This window comes from Culex quinquefasciatus, chromosome 2, assembly GCF_015732765.1.
Source record: "Culex quinquefasciatus strain JHB chromosome 2, VPISU_Cqui_1.0_pri_paternal, whole genome shotgun sequence".
NCBI lineage: Eukaryota > Metazoa > Arthropoda > Insecta > Diptera > Culicidae > Culex > Culex quinquefasciatus.
The window spans coordinates 73,419,823-73,438,298 of NC_051862.1; the positions used below are offsets into that span (position 1 = coordinate 73,419,823).

At 37.1% G+C, this 18,476-nt stretch overlaps 1 protein-coding gene across 1 annotated transcript in view; it reads left to right on the plus strand.

The window, feature by feature from the left end:
* The window catches only part of LOC6051519 (formin-J), a 172,405-nt gene that overhangs the window by 19,578 nt on the left and 134,351 nt on the right, over positions 1-18,476 (plus strand). Inside the window, exon 2 of the mRNA XM_038252103.1 lies at positions 7,208-7,606. Within this exon, the coding sequence (XP_038108031.1) occupies positions 7,462-7,606 (145 nt within the window). The 5' untranslated portion in view covers positions 7,208-7,461. The remainder of the gene's footprint in view (positions 1-7,207; positions 7,607-18,476) is intronic.

An 18,476-nucleotide genomic window follows, 5' to 3' on the forward strand; every position in this document is an offset into this window, starting at 1 on the left:
ATTGGCTAGAACTATGAAATAATTTTGAACAATTTCATCGGGGTCATTTGTTTCACCATGAAATGGGGTTCAAGCTTAAATTAATCCGATAAAATTAACTTTTGAGAGTTCTTTTTTTTTAATTTTGTTATATTCTCTAGCGGAATTGATTTATTTATTGAGAATTTTTGAAGTGTGAATAACAAAAACTGTTATTATTTTCACAGAGCCAGGAAGTCGGAGATGACGTTGAAGTTCGAGCTGGAGTGAGACCTCGGAGACTGTATTGGATTCATCAAATTTCCAGCAATTTTTACTTGGAGTCGGAATCGGTGAAGTCGGGTATTTTTGGAGAGCTGAAGTCGTCGTTGGCGTCATATCCTGCATCCAGAGTCGGAGTTGTCTTCAAAGTATAGATTCAAAGTCGCTTGGAGGTACCCGGCTCTGCAGCCCTGACTAGTACAGAGGAGTTATGGCAACTGCAGGTTTATTTGTAAATTACAATTAAACCAAAACAATAACTTTTTTTGTTATGGAGACATACCAGTTCAATAACACTTTTTGTTATTATACAGCTCCACCTCTCCGCACAAAATAACAAATCTTGTTATTCCTTCATGATTCCTTCTGTGTTATTGGTTTGTTATTGCAATAACAACATAATAACAGTTTAAGTTATTCTTCGAACAAATCTTTGTTATTGATTTTTGTTATTTTAACAACTAATCCGATCATCCCAATAACATATTTCGATCTTCTCACAATATCAAAAACTGACCTTCCCAAGTTATTTCCGTCTGCTCGGGTTTTCAAATATAATTTTATGATTTAATATGCTGCATGTTGTGCATGTTTGCAGGGCATTTCGAATTTTATGCTTCAATTTAGTTTAGCTAATTTTAGCATCTTAACAATAATAACCATAACTGATACATCAGTTTTTCAACTGTTCCTGAAAAAATAAACTTATTTTGTGGTTTTAGAGATATTCATGATTGAATAATAAGGAACCTTTCAACAATTACAAAACGAACAAAATACTCACTTATATGGATTTTGAAATTGTTTTTAAGCCTTTGGTGTGTAACACTAGATTTGTGAAAATAATCTTGAGAAGAAAAAGTAAAATAAACATCTCGAAATGACACCTACAAAGTTTATCATTTTCTCAAATCGGTCCAATGAAAGAAGTGTTTGCGAGAGTTATATCAATAATTATTAGAAACCAACTATCGAATTTCAATGAATGTGTTTTTAAAGACATTTAACGGTACACAGTAACCAGGGAAGTTGTTGGCTTTTCATTCCAAAATGTTGAACTTACGGACTCAATCCTAAAAATAATTTGATTATAAAAATTAACAAATTTTGTTTTAATTCTTTTTGGAGGTAGCAGCTTAAGGGATGAATAAAAAATTGAACCAATAGTTTCAGTAGTTTAAAAATACCAAAAAAGTTTGTAACAAATCTCAGGAAGATGAGCACCGTTATGGAACAAACTGATGGTTTTGTAAATATCGAACGAAAATAACCGACGATTTTTCTTAAATTTTAGTTCTAAACCAAATAAACATCACAATATATTTTCCATGTTTCGAAACTTCCTAAAAATAAAATAGGCTTTTACAGCAAAAAAATAAAAATGTACAAACAAAAATTTCAGTACAAATAAATTGAAAAATTCAAAAAAGATGCAAAGCCATCGAAATTCTGTCTCTGACTGTATTTTTTTTTAAGCCCAGAAAAAAATTGAATTTATGAAATTTCTTCCAAAAAGATAATAAAACTTCTACCAACAGCTCAATATGAACTGTTGATAGAAAAATTGGACCATGGAATATCAACAATAACATTTTAGGAAATCGTAACAGAAAGTTTTGATTCGAATTGAAATGAGGCTTGCTCATATTTTGTTTTTATACAGGGACATAAACTTCAAAAAAAATCAACGGCCACTTTAAACTTGCAATTTTTGATCCATAATGAACTACGGAGCAAAAAAATATTTTTAGAATAATGTTTTATTTTACAAAAAAGGGAAATCTTAATCCAAATTTTGAAATATATATTTTTTTAAGAATTCAGAAGAGATCAGCCATTATTTCAAATGTTTAATTGGTTAACATTGAAACTGCCGCTCAGATCAAGTCCGTCCCATATGTTATTTCGTCAATTTTGAGTTAACGATGCAGTTTGGTTCAAAATTATGTGAACTATCAGAAAACCCAATACACTTTAGTAGTATATTCCAGAAAACCGTAGCAAATTCCACTTTTTCGTGAAATCCTAACACGTAGCCTTATGGACAGGACAAATTTACCTTGCGTTTTTCTCGGCCTGCTGTTTTTACATATGGGATGGACTAGATTAGAGCGACAGAAAACCAGTGGTTCAATTTTCAATGTTTTTTGGACAAATTGAAAATTAACAACATTTTTTATGAAATGGACTCTCATGGATGAAAAGCGAAAACTGACACTTTTTAGTAATGATGAAACTGTAAGTGGCTTTATTCAGGAAACGACACACTTTTTCAACATTCTTGCATAATATCAACATCAGGGGTGACATTGAGTCTTTTTTCCCAACTGATGACAGTACTTTTCGATAAAAAATGAAAAAAAATGAAAACATTATTTTTTGCCGGAAAATACAATTTTAAAAACAAATTATCACTTGGCAGCAACATTGTTATCCATGCTTCTCTATGGATAAACTTTGCCGAAGACACCAAATCGATAAGAACATTCGTCCAAAAAATCAAGGGTTTCCAGCAATGCCTCAGACTGGCAAGTAATTAATAATTACTTTGATTTTTAGCTGGTAATTAGCTAATTCTTTAATTACTTAGTAATTCATGGTAATTAGAGTAATTTAAAGTAATTAATTGGTAATTAAAGTAATTTTTGAGTAATAAAAGTAATTGATTTTTTTTAAATTGTACTTCTTCAACGAAACTATTTACTTTTTATATATAATATATAAAAATAAGAGTGAAACACAAAGATTAAAAAATCCTGATTCTGTATGTAGAAGGCATTTTTCATCATTGTTCTCTCCTAAAACTCTCTTAAAATTTATTTTCATCGTGTTGTTTATCGAAGCTGATTAACAACAAAAGGCCACGATATATTACCCAGTGAAAAATGTTTTGTGAATCCGCAATCTATTCATTTTTATTAAGTAATTAGAAAAATATGTTTTTTTTTTGCAAGAAATATTTTTTTATGTATTTCCTTCTAATAGGCAGTCAAATTTATTTGAAGTTTATGTGGATCAAATATTTAAAACCAAAAGGTACTTAATTATCATTGATAAAAACAAAGTTTGTAAGTGATAGCCATTTGAAAATCAATAAAAATAAAAAAAAATATGTTTTTTTTATATTTTTTCATCAGCTGTAGAAATTGACAGTCCTGTAATATCTCTCTATTAAGAGCTAAGATATTTTCCCGTAAATTTTCCAAATATTTCTGAGACAAATGTTTCAATGTTAAAAATCAAACTCAGTGAAATTAAAATCGACTAATATTCAAGTGCAGAAATTTAATCCAATGTAAATGTCACATTCCACATTATCCGTATTTTCAGTAACAGATTTTATTAATTTGCTTGAGAAAAAAACATGCAAAATAATGTCACACTTAACGTTATTTTGATGAATTTCAAAATTTTCAAGAAGAGACGCTGCAAAGATACATCAAAGTTTGTGTTTGGCTCGAAAAAGCAGGGGGACTTTTTTCAAACAACTTCTATATTTTAATGCCATTCGACTTCCAATAAACTGAAAATATTATTAAAATTCATTTCTTGCTTTTATGACAAACACGACTTTTAAAAACGTAAGTCAACTTAAATAATCTTCTTTTGCAATTGATTGATAAGGGTTCGGTTGAATGAAACTTGAAACATAATGGAATTTCGAATCAGATAATGAACAGGTTAAATTGGCCATGAAACAATTATTATTGCTCATATCTAGAGTTTTTTTTTTTTTGAAAATAATGCGATGATTAAATATAAATGTCAATTTTATAATAAAATTAAACAATTCCAAATTTCAAACCAATTAACTCGCTGTAGGATACAGTAAACATCACTCAAAGTTTATATAGCTATTTTCAATAAAAATTATACGCGAAATTCACAATATCTAGATTGGTACAAAAAAAAAGTAATCAGCATAATTTTTGAAAGAGCTATCGAATGAGCAATTTATAAATAATTTGGTTCAGAACCGTAGAAATGCCGTAGAAATAATCGACGTCAGAACCTACCGTGGCGCGGACATCGACTCGGACCACTACCTGGTGGTGGCTAAGCTGCGCCAACGCCTGTCTGAGGTCAACAAGATCCGGTACCGTCGCCCGCAGCGGTATAATCTGGAGCGGCTCAAGGACCATGAGGTCGCTACCCAGTACGCGCGGGAACTCGAAGCTGCGTTGCCTGACGAGGGTGAGCTTGCCGAAGCCCCTCTGGAGGCCTGCTGGAGCCATATGGAAGCAGCCATCAACGCAGCGGCATCGAGCGCCATCGGGTACGTGGACCGAGTTCGACGGAACGGCTGGTTCGACGAGGAATGTCAGGCGATTTGGGACGAGAAGAAAGCAGCGCGGGACAAGTGGCTGCTGCATAACACCCGTGGGAACAAGGAGTCGTACAAACAGTTGCGAAGACAGCAAACCCATCTCTTCCGGGATAAGAAGCGCCGCCTGGAAGAGTTGGAGTTCCAGGATATGGAGCAGCTGTATCGCTCCAACGAAACGCGTAAGTTCTACAAGAAACTCAGTCAATCCCGGACTGGCTTCATGCCGCGAGCCGAAATGTGCCGGGATAAAGACGGAGGAATCTTGACGGACGAGCGTGAGGTGATCGAAAGGTGGAAGCAGCACTTCGACGAGCACCTGAACGGCCCAGAGGCGGAGTACGAGGACGACGGGGGAAACGACGTCAGCGGTATGGTGGACGGCGAGGACGAGCCAGCACCCACGATGAGGGAGGTTAAGGATGCCATCAAGAAGCTGAAGAACAACAAAGCAGCGGGTAAGGATGGTATCGGTGCTGAACTCATCAAGATGGGCCCGGACAAGCTGGCGGCCTGTCTACACCGGCTGATTGTCAAGGTCTGGGACACAGAACAGCTACCGGAGGAGTGGAAAGAGGGAGTAATATGCCCGATCTACAAGAAGGGGGACAAGTTAGAATGTGAGAACTATCGAGCCATCACTATTCTCAACGCGGCCTACAAAGTGCTGTCTCAGATTATCTTCTGTCGTCTGTCGGAGCGAGCAAAGGATTTCGTTGGGCCGTACCAAGCCGGTTTTGTGGAGGGGAAATCGACGACGGACCAAATCTTTTTGCTACGCCAAATCCTCCAAAAATGTCGCGAGTACCAGATCCCAACGCACCACCTGTTCATCGATTTCAAAGCCGCGTACGACTCGGTCGATCGCGAAGAGCTATGGAAGATCATGTACGAGAACGGCTTTCCCGGGAAGCTGATCAGACTGGTGAAATCAACGATGGACGGGGCACGGTGCAGCGTGAAGATTTCGGGGCGATGTCCGACCCGATCGAATCGCGCAAGGGACTGCGACAAGGCGACGGTATCTCCGGCCTCTGTTTCAACATTGGGCTTGAAGGTGTAATGAGGCGGGCGGGCTTCAACATGCGGGGCACGATTATCAACCGATCCAGCCAATTCATCTGCTATGCCGACGACATGGACATTGTCGGCAGGACGTTCGAGGAGGTGGCCAGGCGGTACACCGAATTGAAGCGGGAAGCAGAAAAGGTTGGATTGAAGGTGAATGTGGCGAAGACGAAATATCTGCTGGCAGGAGGAACCGAGTCCCTTAGGGCTCGCATAGGACCGAGCGTGACGATCGACGGCGACGAGTTCGAGGTCGTGGAGGAGTTTGTGTACCTCGGTTCGTTGGTAACGTCTGACAACAACTGCAGCAGAGAAATTCGGAGGCGCATCATCACCGGTAGTCGTGCCTACTATGGACTCCACAAGACCCTACGGTCTGGTCATCTTTCCCGGCGTACAAAGTGCACCATGTACGAAACGCTGATAAGACCGGTCGTTCTCTACGGGCACGAGACGTGGACGATGCTCGAGGAGGACCTGCAAGCACTTGAAGTTTTCGAACGGCGAGTGCTTAGGACGATCTTTGGCGGCGTGCGTGAGAACACGGTATGGAGGAGAAGGATGAACCACGAGCTGGCGCAACTCTACGGCAAGCCAAACATTCGGAAAGTCGCCAAGGCTGGCCGGATCAGGTGGGCCGGACACGTCGCGAGAATGCCGGACGCGCTGGTTGCGCGCCAACCGAACCAGACTATCAATCCGGTGAAGTTGGTGTTCAATTCGGAGCCGTCTGGAACGCGGCGGAGGGGGGCGCAACGTGCAAGGTGGTTAGACCAAGTGGAGGAAGATCTTCGAAGTGTGGGAGTTCCGAGTTGGAATTGGAGAGTAGCAGCCCAAGACCGAGTTCAGTGGCAGCGCATCTGGAGACAGCTCATGACCCGGGGGTTGTCTGAGCAGTAAAAGTAAAGTAAGTAAGTAACCGTAGAAATGAATACTTAAATTTAAATTAAATGTTTTTTTTATCGTAGTGAATAGTAATTAAGTAATTTATGTAATTAATCATTTTGGACCAGTAATTTCAGTAATTAATTGGCAGACTGGCAAGTAATTATCGCTTCTGGAAACCCTTGCAAAAAATGCAGATTGTCAAATATTTTCTTTCCATTTTTGTTTGGACAGCTACCGAAATTGTATGAAGCCTTGTATCGGCGAAACAATCACACAAAAAGTCCTTCTTTGGTTTTTGGGACAAAGGTTGAGCCGAATATAGCAGTAAAAATACACGAATATACACATATTTGGATCAAACGCATAAATACATAAAGAAATATTTGCAACTTTGTAGCTCACCTACTTTGTTGTGCAGAGTGCAAAGACCCCCTAATGCAAATTTTCTCCAACTCATCTCAATTAAGGAAAGCGAAGAAAACTACGACTGCAAAACCCAAAAATCTTCAGCACGCACGTTCAAATGCATCCGAAATCACTGCAAAACAGGGAAAAGGGGGGAAGGAGGTGGTATACATAACCTATAATTACCATCATGCAAAAACCAAAACAAATACAGCTTCTTTCGCCACAGAAAAACGCATTCACTAACGTGTATTTTTTTTTCTTCTTTTTGGTTCATTTCAGAAAGGCGACGACTGCAAAAGGCTCAAACAATCGAAATCAAAGAAAAGCACAACAACAACAATCACAGATAATGATTGCATAAGTGCGGGGACCTGAAACAATTTCGGCGGAAAAGAAAAACAGTTTTGACGGGAAAAACGAACGAAAGAAAGTTCAAATCAGTGAAACACACAAAAAAAAAGTGAATAACAATAAATTTGTTATTGTGAACACAGTGTTGAGGTCGATTTTCTCGGAAATTCTGGGACCTACCGATGGAGGGCGAAATGGACGGAGCTGGTTCCTGCTACGGCGGCGGTGACATCGCCGGGGCCATCTTCGGGACCCTGCTGGCGGTCGTGCTCGTGGCCGTGCTCGGCTGGTGGCTCTACAAGAAGGGATACGTCCTGAAACGCAAAGGTGAGTCGGTCGGCGTAATGATCATAATTTTGGAACACGGAGCGGGGGGAATTGCTTTCCGAGAAGTCATCAGGCCGCGAAAATGCGTTGTTGTTGTGATGGGAGCCGGTCGTTCGCATATCGGGTGGTAATTACTTTATTGTTTTGTTTTGTTGCTTTTTGTTGTGGGTCCTTGTTTTGGTTGGCTTCTTCGAGCAGGAGAGTGCATCAGGAATACGATTCGGGTTAATGTCGTCGACGAGTTGTTGAAATACCAGTTATTATTGACACATTTGAGGTTCGGTTTATGGCCCACTTTTGGGTGATTATGGTGATTTTTTTGTGTTTTTTTATGGATGAACGTATATTTGTGCTTTTATTATTTTGGTCTGATTACTTCACATAAAATTTTATGTCAATTCTATCCTTTTTATAATACCTTAGACCTTTAAATGGAAAACGTAATACACTGCAATCCCGATGATTTGACACCAATTCGACGTCGTCGTGCTATCTTGTCGCATCCGCCATTTTGACGTTCCGAGAAAAACGCGTTTTAATGTTTGACCTTGAATATTCAAAAACGAGAGCACGCAATGTAAACAATAACAAACACGTTTTGTTTGGCTCACCATTCTGTGCATTGTCCTAAAGTTTGGTTGAAGTTGGTTGCTGGAGTCCCGAGTTATAATTACAAATGTTTACGGTAGTCTAGCTTGTACGTGCGACAAACGCATCCTGACTTTCCTGGCCTGAAATCCCTTTGGCCTTTTGTCGCACTTACATCAATTTTCATGGAGTGACAAGATAGCACGACAATATTGAAACTACTTTCATATGTAAAGTGACAAAAATGCACGGAGTTTTTTCGGTTTTTGTGGAATATCTCAGGATTGAAATCGAATTTTGGGGATCTGTGAAGGTCAAACGGTGAGGCATTGTGAGCTGCACAAAATGGTGTTCTTAACTCAATTTGACCCAAAATGCACGTACGACAAGTTAGCACGATGGCGACGAATTGTTGTCAAACGAACGAGGTCACTTTTTAGTTTGACACCCTCTTTACACGGAGATCACACACACTAAAAAAAGTTTGGTTTGATAGTAAATGTGAGTGTCACTTTGTAGTTTGACTTTGAACAACCAATGGGGTACAAACTAAAAAAGTGTCAAAGAGCAGTTCTTTCAGATTTCGGTCATTCGATTTTTTTTTGTATTTTTAAATCCGACTGAAACTTTTTTGGTGCCTTCGGTATGCCCAAAGAAGCCATTTTGCATCATTAGCTCGCTATATAATTTTCCATACAAATTTGGCAGCTGTTCATACAAAAATGATGTATGAAAGTTCAAAAATCTGTATCTTTTGGAGGAATTGTTTTGATCGATTTGGTGTCTTCGGCAAAGTTGTAGGTATGGATATGGACTACACTGAAAAAAATGATTCACGGTAAAAAAATGGTGATTTTTTCTTTAATTTTTTGTCATTAAAACTTGATTTGCAAAAAAACACTATTTTTATTTTTTTTTTTCATTTTTTGATATGTTTTAGAGGACATTAAATGCCAATTTCCAGGTTGTGCAAAAAATCTTTGACCGAGTTATGAATTTTTGAGGCAATACTGACCTTTTCAAAAAAATTAAATATATAGTTAAAACCAAGTTTGCAATCAAAAAGTACTTAAGTGAAATTTTGATAAAGTGCACCGTTTTCAAGTTAAGGCCATTTTTAGGTGACTTTTTTGAAAATAGTCGCAGTTTTTAATTTTTTTGAATTAATGCACATGTTTGCCCACTTTTGAAAAACATATTTTTGAAAAGCTCTATATTTTACTTTGTTGATACGACCCTTAGTTGCTGAGATATTGCCATGCAAGTGTTTAAAAACAGGAAAATTGATGTTTTCTAAGCCTCACTCAAACAACCCACCGTTTTTTAACGTCGATATCTCGGCAACTCATGGTCTGATTTACAATGTCAAAATTCGAAACATTCGTGAAATTTTCCGATCTTTTCGAATAAAAAATTTTCAAAAAAAGGGCGTAATAGTGAATATTTGGCCCATTTTAAATGTAAGTCTTGATTCAAAACAATTTAAAATATTTTTTTTCGAAAAGATCGGAAAATTTTACGAATATTTCATTTTTTTAACATTGTAAATCGGACCATTTGTTGCTGAGATATCGACGTTAGAAAATGGTGGGTTGTTTGGGTGCGACTAAGAAAACATAAATTTTCATGTTTTTCAACACTTGTATGGCAATATCTCAGCAACTAAGGGTCGTATCAACAAAGTTCAAAAACGCAAAATAGAGAAAATTTTCTCAGCTTTTTTTAAATATTTTTTTTCAAAAGTTGGCAAACATGGGCACTAATTTTAAAAAATGAAAAAGTGCGACTTTTTTCAAAAAAGTTACCAAAAACTGACCATAACTTGAAAACGGTACACTTTATCAAAATTTAACTAAACTACATTTTGATTGCATATTTGATTTTACATCAAAAAATGAAGTTAAAAAAACATTTCGATTTTTTGAAAAAATCAATATTGATTCAAAAGTTCATAACTCGGTCAAAGATTTTTTGCACAACCTGGAAATTTCTGAAAAGTTGGCATTTAATCTCCTCTAAAACATATCAAAAAATGAAAAAAAAAATGAAAATAGTGTTTTTTGCAAATCAAATATTAGTAATAAAAGTTAAATAAAAAATCACCACATTTTTTTACCGTGTATCATTTTTTTCAGTGTAGTCCATACCCATACCTACATTTTTGCCGAAGACACCAAATCGATCAAAAAATTCCTTCAAAAGATACAGATTTTTGAATTTTCATACATCATTTTTGTATGGTCAGCTGCCAAATTTGTATGGAAAATTATACTGACAAACTAATGATGCAAAATGGCTTCTTTGGGCATACCGAAGATATCAAAAAAGTTTCAATCGGATTAAAAAATACAAAAATTAAAATTTTTGAAAAAAAGACCGATTTCGTAGAGAACTGCTCATACAATAACTATCAAAATAAAAACTATAATTTCAATGGAGTTAAAACGAAACAAGGACGTTTTTGGAAATTATACCATGGGATTTGAACACTTTGTTTCATGAACGCTTGTTCACGATTTTGGGAACTCCGTGTAATTCCCGGGAAATTTGGTCGAGACTCCCGGGAAATTTGATACATATAAATACTGAGACAAAAAATTTAAAAAATCCTATCAATGACAAAAGAAGAGTTGAATTCCATACATTCCAAGCCATTTTAAGCTCGACTCTATCAAATAAATACTACTATTGTTTTTTTTTATTAGACTATTGAAAAAAAATCAAAATTTCAAGCACATGACGTCAACAACATCACACATTGTCACTCGAGCAGAGTCCGAAGTAAATGATGCCATTAATTTAAACGCAAAAAAAAGATCCCCACGACGCCGGAACTCGTGATGCACTCGTTAGATGGAAAGCGCGTCCAATCAAGATGATCTGCAGTATAACTGGGCAAATCTCTTCTACGAAACAGTCAGTCGATGTTAGGTAACTTGGGCCCCGTCACGCCCTAAGATCCGCACAGGGACACAGTCACTCTCATTAATGATCGCTCTGGCGTATCGCGCGCGTCATATCACGACGACGACGAAGACCGGCCGGGTTCGGAGACGTATGGTAAATACGTCCGCTTCCTTCATGGGAACCCATTTTTCCACGGGGGCCATGGTTAATTATACCCCCGCGCGGACGACTTCAGGTGTCTCTGCAACGTCGATGCAGCAGTCTTGGGGCTGGCTGGAAGCGGTTTTAATAACAACAACTAAGCGCACTTCACCGCGCGTATTTCATAACCTCACTCTTGAACGCGGTGCAAGTATGCGTATCAGCGATAAAGGAAAAATGCAGTTTTTAATTTGTAAAAAGAAAGAAAAATGAAAAATACGTCAAGTGAATTAGGGCTCTGTCGGAACCTTATAAGCTACATCAAGTTGCATTTCACGCTGATTGCAAAACGCGTAAATTCGACTTATTGTCAGATTTCTGCACGATGCACATCGGGCAGTGGAAGGCTTCCTTTAACATTTTTTAAAAATAAATTCAACATTACCGCATTCGTTTGACGTCCTCATCGATTCTTCACGTATTTTTAACCCCTGCATTTTAACGACCGACCAAGCTCCGATGAAAGTGTTCCTCCGTCGTGCGGCGATTCGAAAATTTCACTTTCATTTCACGGTTGCGGTTCGTCGTCGTCATACCCTGATGTCTTCCCATGATGGTCCTCCGAAAACCATCGCAGAGAGAGAGCTCTGGAGGTTGACCATGTTGAACGTGCGAATATAAATCAATCCACCAAACGAGGAGGGGCGACCGCAAAAGCTCACGTGTGCAAGTAGCGGGTCTCGGAAGAAATTCTCTGAGGTTTTTGGGGGTTTTGGGGGAAATTCGAAGCAATGCACCAGAAAAAAATCTGCTGCCATTTAGGTATAAGTTTTTTGTCGGGAACATTGCGAACGTGAGAGGAGAAATTGAGATTTTTCAAAGTTGTTGGACTTGGAATTGCGAAGAGTTTTTTCAGCTCTTTCAAATATATTTTTCTAGTAATGGACGAGTGTGCTCAAAGAAAAATGACACTTAGACTATTTTCAGCAATTATAGTGCTAAATATCCCCTTTTGAATGCAACTGTTTCGATTTTATAAAACACCCTAATTGTGAACCACCCTAATTTGCAACCAAACCAAAAGTTTTCCTTTTCCATTTATATAATTCAAGTTTGAAAGAATGAAAAAACACACAGAAATATTACAAAAAAATCCATTTTAAGAAAAAAACATAAACTGCTTTATGATATCCTTGAATTCAGACTTTTAATAATAGCACATTTTCAAGATCTGCATGTGTTAAGAAGAATGGAAAGAACTTGCAATTATGTAATTTAAAAATAATAAATCAAAAAAACTTTGAACTTTTAGCATGCAGATTTGTACTAATGTTCATGTTCATGTTTGGAGATACGCAAAGATAGTTGAGCAATTCTCTCAGATTTCGGTCATTCGATTTTTTGTGTTTTTTAATCTGGCTGAAACTTTTTTGGTTATTTCGGTATGTCCAAAGAAGCCATTTTTCATCATAAGTTTATCCATATAATTTTCCATACAAATTTGGCTGCTGTCAATACAAAAATGGTGTATGAATATTCAAAAATCTGTATCTTTTGAAGGAATTTTTTGATCAATTTGGTGTCTTCGGCAAAGTTGTAGGTATGGATGAATACTACACTGGAAAATGTGATACACGGTAAAAAAAATTGGTGATTTTTAATTTATCTTTTAGTCACTAAAACTTGATTTGCAAAAAACACTATTTTTGAATTATTTTTATTATTTGATATGTTTTAGGGGACATAAAATGCCAACTTTTCAGAAATTTCCAGGTTGTGCAAAAAATCATTGACCGAGTTATGATTTTTTGAATTAATACGGATTTTTTCAAAAAATCGAAAGATTGGTCGCAAAAATTTTTCAACTTCATTTTTAGATTTAAAATCAAATTTGCAATCAAAAAGTATTTCAGGGAAAATTTGATAAAATTCACCGCTTTCAAGTTAAAGGTAACTTTTTTGAAAATAGTAGCAGATTTTATTTTTTTTAGATTTGGGCACATGTTTGCCCTCTTTTGAAAAAAATATTTTTGAAAATCTGAGAAAATTCTCTATAATTTGCTTTTTTAAACTTTGTTGATAGGACCCTTAGTTGCCGAGATATTGCCATCCAAGTATTTAAAAACAGGGAAATTTATGTTTTCTAAGTTTCACCCACACAATCCACCATTTTGTAACTTCGATATCTCAGCAAGTAATGGTTCTATTTATAATGTTAAAATATGAAACATTCGTAAATAAAAATTGTTTCGATCATTTCGAAAAATAAATCATTTTTTTTTAATCACGACTAACATTTCAAAAGAGCCAAACATTCAATATTACGCCCTTTTAAAATGTTAGTCTTGTTTTAACAATTTTGAAAATATTTTTTTGAATAGATCGGAAAATTACACTAATTTTCAAATTTTAACATTGTAAATCGGACCATTCTTTGCTGAGATATCAACAATACAAAATACGAAATTTTTGTATGGAAAATTATATGGACAAACTAATGATGCAAAATGACTTCTTTAGGCATACCGAAGACACCAAAAATGTTTCAGCCGGATTAAAAAATACAAAAATTAAAAAAAAGACCGATTTCGTAGAGAACTGCTCAGTTGCCAAAATAAGATTAAAACATTTTTTTAAATGATGGTACAATTTCTATAAATATTTAAAAAAGAATCAGCAAACTTTAAAAATAATTGTTCATGTTAACCGAAACAGGCAAGAAAGCTTTAACTTTTTTTGAGAATAGCTCATGTTTGAAAGAAAAAAATGTTAAAAAGCTCATGTTTGAAAGGAAACTCACACAATATCACAAAATTTTATAATTTAGCCATTTTAAATATATGGCCTATGCAGCTTAGTACTTTCGACCTTGTCTCGCACATCCACTTTATAGTAGATTTAAACAAATTGTTTTTCTTCTCAAAACATCGAAAAAAAATCGAGGCCGCAGAAAAACAGAAATATAAAATAAATGTTGAAACAATTTCGTTAAGAGAACATACCCGCTTACGTGCCTTCTGAGCAAAGATGCTATGAAACGGAATTATCTAAGCTAAATGATTTATTTTTTTACAACTATTTACGCAATGAAATGGAAGAAAGACAGACAAGTAAACAAACAACTGTTTTACAAATTACAACTGAAGATTGTTTAAACTAAGTTTAAACATTTTACCGTTTTTTTGTTTGTGAAAAAGAGTGTTTCTTTATTTCTCCTTGGCTGTCAATTCAATTTTGGCCAAGTCATGTTCACAAAATCTGCGTAAACATTTTCACAAACTTTCATCCAGCCTAAGAAATGTATTGCTGCACGTTAAATTTAATTTCACCACTTGGCGGTTTTAATTACCGATCAATCATTGTCAGCACCATAATCACTGTCTTAATGGATTCGAAATTTACATATTACATTGTCCTATTTACATATTCGTAAACTAGCCCGGCCAATGTTGTCGATAAAAATTTCCATATTTTATCATATCTTCAGCACACACACACACACAACCACACCGAAATTGGATCTATTTTGGGGTCCATCACATTTGCGTAGCACCAACAACCGGGCCGGATAGCAGCCATTTGGAAGTTTGGAATGCCATCGACTCTAGCGACCGCAACTAATTGGGTGGCTCTCGTTGGGGACCTCTAATGTGGCTACAAATTGGAAGTGACATCTCTTAACGGGGTGGAGTGGAGAGAGAGAGAGCCTGAATTTTGATAGTTGTGGATTCTATGATGATTTTTTCTCCGGAGAAACTCGTTTTCCACTCGGCATTGAATTTATCTCACCTAACCTCACATAATTTTGCATCCAAATGGTGACTGGAATTCTTGCGTGATGCCAAATTTGCCCTCCGTCGGTTGCAAAAGAGAAAAGTCTAAGATTTCACACTGTGCGGACTGCGGGGCAGTTCCAGAACTAGAAGTTGAGCACTAATTAATTCAGCGACTTAAGCTCGACTCCGCGGAATAAACATAAACTTATGCTAATTTGAGACCACGAGTCGTTCGGGTCGGTTGATGTTGATGGCGCAGAGATCTCTCTTCCCCGTACAGCAGTTTGGCGCAGCAGGTTTTTTTTTCGCAACAGCAACCCTTACTCAGTCTAAGCGATTGCGATAAGCTTAAGGCTGACGAGAAATTCCTTTCGTGCGCGAACTTGATATTCACAGCGTCTATGCCAAAAGTTGAGGGGTTTGTAGAATGTCACTGCGTGTCGGACTGCCGCGGCCAATCTGGGGTTGATCTGCCTGCAGCCGGTTCCACGGGCAAGACTGCCTCCTTAGTAGGGTAGCGGTACATCGTCGACGCAACTCGTGACTTGTGCGGTGTGGTCAAAGATCAATACGCTGGCGTTGAAGGCCTGACCAGCGTGCAGTTTGCACAGATATACCTGCATGGAGTGGGGATCGTGCGATCGTACAGTGTTTTCACTTTCAACGATGTTTGTTTAACCTGCTGATGAAGTTTGGATTGGTAGATGGTGTTCACCAGAACTGTACTCTTTGAAGATGCTGCGTTAACAACTCACATTCCTATGTCACTACATTAACGTTGATTCAGCGTTGTCAACAAGCTACAAATCAAACAATTCGTGGGACTTAACATCAAAACAATGAATCTAATACCCATATTAGCTGCCGCATACCTGAACAAACTGCTCTGCTGAGATTGTTCAACCTCTGCCTGACATCACAGTTTCATCCCATGCCCAAGAACTGTTATTATTTCATCGCATATTACCATCAATTAGTATGCATGCAACACTCAAAGCGCTCCACTTCCGACGCGACCTTGACAGCAACTCGTTCACTTTGCTTTCATTTAGCGTGCACTCATTATACAACTTGTACCAGAATGTGTAGTACAATGAATCGCTTCTTCATCATCCTCCTCTTCATCTACCGCACAACTCATGTCAGTCAGATGTCTATCACGGCTTTTTAATTAAATCTCATAATGGTATCAACAACAACAACAACTCGCAAACATGCACACACACACAGAGTTTAAATGTGCGGGGGTGATGACGGTGTCGTACAGCGTGTTCCAGCACGCGCATCGCGTCCCCCCAATCAGCGATCGCGGCACGATGTCTGGCGGACACGCGGCATTTTAGCACAGATCGTACACAAGATCGTGCCAACAACTTGTACCACATTTGCGAAGCCGAGCTTGCTTGTACGATTTGCTGTTCGATACGTACTAATCAGGTCTCAGCGTGCGGGTGCGTTTTACTACACTGTTTACTAGCTGTGCGGAACAGGTCTCGGAAGATTGCCCGTGTGTTCGCGGGTGCTAACAACAAACGGATCCACTCATTAGAGCGGTTGTACACCGCTCACATCTGTGGACAAGTTCCGCTGGAACGAATCGAGATGATCGTAGCTTAATAGTTCTCGTATATAGAGAGAGGAAGAAGTGGACAAAACGAACCAAGTCAACGTAAAGTGCGCTATGTAATTTGCCACGATAAACATTATGATTCATATGCAAATGATCTTAATTTCCCGGCGTCGACCCGAGTGGCGGTTGACGGTTGTCGTTGCTGGTCGTTTGGCGTCACTGTTATGGCATCGATTGGCGACTGGCGGACTGGCTTCCAGGTGGTTCTTCCCATTAAAAACAAGAAAAGTAAAAAGTTAAGCAGATTTTTTTACAATAAAGAAAAAAACTTGGAGCCTTAAAGGGAAATTGAACTTTGACAGCTGTCATGGCTTAGCTTAAGCTTTCTCTCACCCCCTCTTCGATTAACTGAAAAAGTCACTTTTTCGAACAAATTTTCTAAAATCGCTCGAGATCAATACACAAACTATTACATTTAAGGTACAGTCATCCCTCATATTCGGAACAGTTTACAGATCGGCCAATGTTAACAAAATCATAGTAAATCGATAATTGAACTTAATGATTCGCTTTTACCTTCATTTGAAAGCTTTTTTTGCGATCTTTCGAATACTGTATCAAACAACTGCAAATTTTAACTTTTATATCAAGTTTTTGAAGAAAAACTTTGACCCACAAAATCCACAAATTCGGAACACTTTTTTCTTATGGATGTAAACAAACTTTGGATCTCTCCAGGAGTAGTAACAAAATAATGACTTCGCACACTGCAACCAGTGAAACTCAAGCTTAGTGATGTTTTATCCATGGTCTGATAACTTTTTTTGTGAAAATATCAGTTAAATTCAGGTGTTCCACAATTGTGGGAGGCACAATAACATCCAGCAATCATGAAACCGGCAATTTGGAGGCAGTGTTTTGCTGCTCAGGATAAAATAGTCTTGAAATGAAGTTTTTCGTTCAAAAAGTACTACTGTTACTAGTGAAATAGCAAGAAAATGTTCAAATAAAGGTCCTAAAAATAGTAGGGTCGAGAGAAAAGCTGCATTTGGCATGCTATTGACAAATTATCACAAAAGTGTTCCGAATATGTGGGATGACTGTGTATATTGTGATCAAATGATTGGTATTTTGCCATACTAATGTGATGCACTATCAATATTTGACCATAATTTAAGTTTCTGGTTTCTCCCAGGCGGATTTATGTGGATATCGTGGCTCAAGCTGAATGGATTAGTTTTACTAGGAAATATCGGCTACCCTTAATTAATTTAGAATTTCCAAAGATTCGAAAAATTGCGATTTTTTCGACATAAATCCTACAAGAAGAAGCCAAAAACTTTGGTAAAATCATGATATTTAGGCTTAGTGATTTTCACGCTCGAAAATTGCAAATTTCACGGGAACCTCAATTTCAAAACACCAAATTTCACGCAAATTTCGTGGAACTTAAAAAATGTAAAAAGTAAAAAACTCTGAAAATCCTATGTTTAAATCACAGAAACTACTTTTTATGCTTCATTATATATTATTCTTCAATAAACCAAAAAAAAAATCTTCACTAAATTTAAATGCGACACAAAAAAATCCTCCTGGTTTATGGATGAGCTCTACATTTTGAAATAAAATGTAGGGCACGCGTATTCTCATTTATTGAACTGCTCTTATAATATTCGACTAATAAAGCTAACATGTTTTCTGTTATATCATTAACATTTTATTGAATTTTATATTATAAAATGAGCAAAATAAATTGAATTTTAAAGGCATTTATCCCATTAAACATGTTTTATTAAGGGTTTTAGCTCACTTTTCAAAAACTAAATTTAAAATCAACTTGCAAAAATAATATTTTTTTTAACGAAATCAAAATTTGTATTCTAAATGA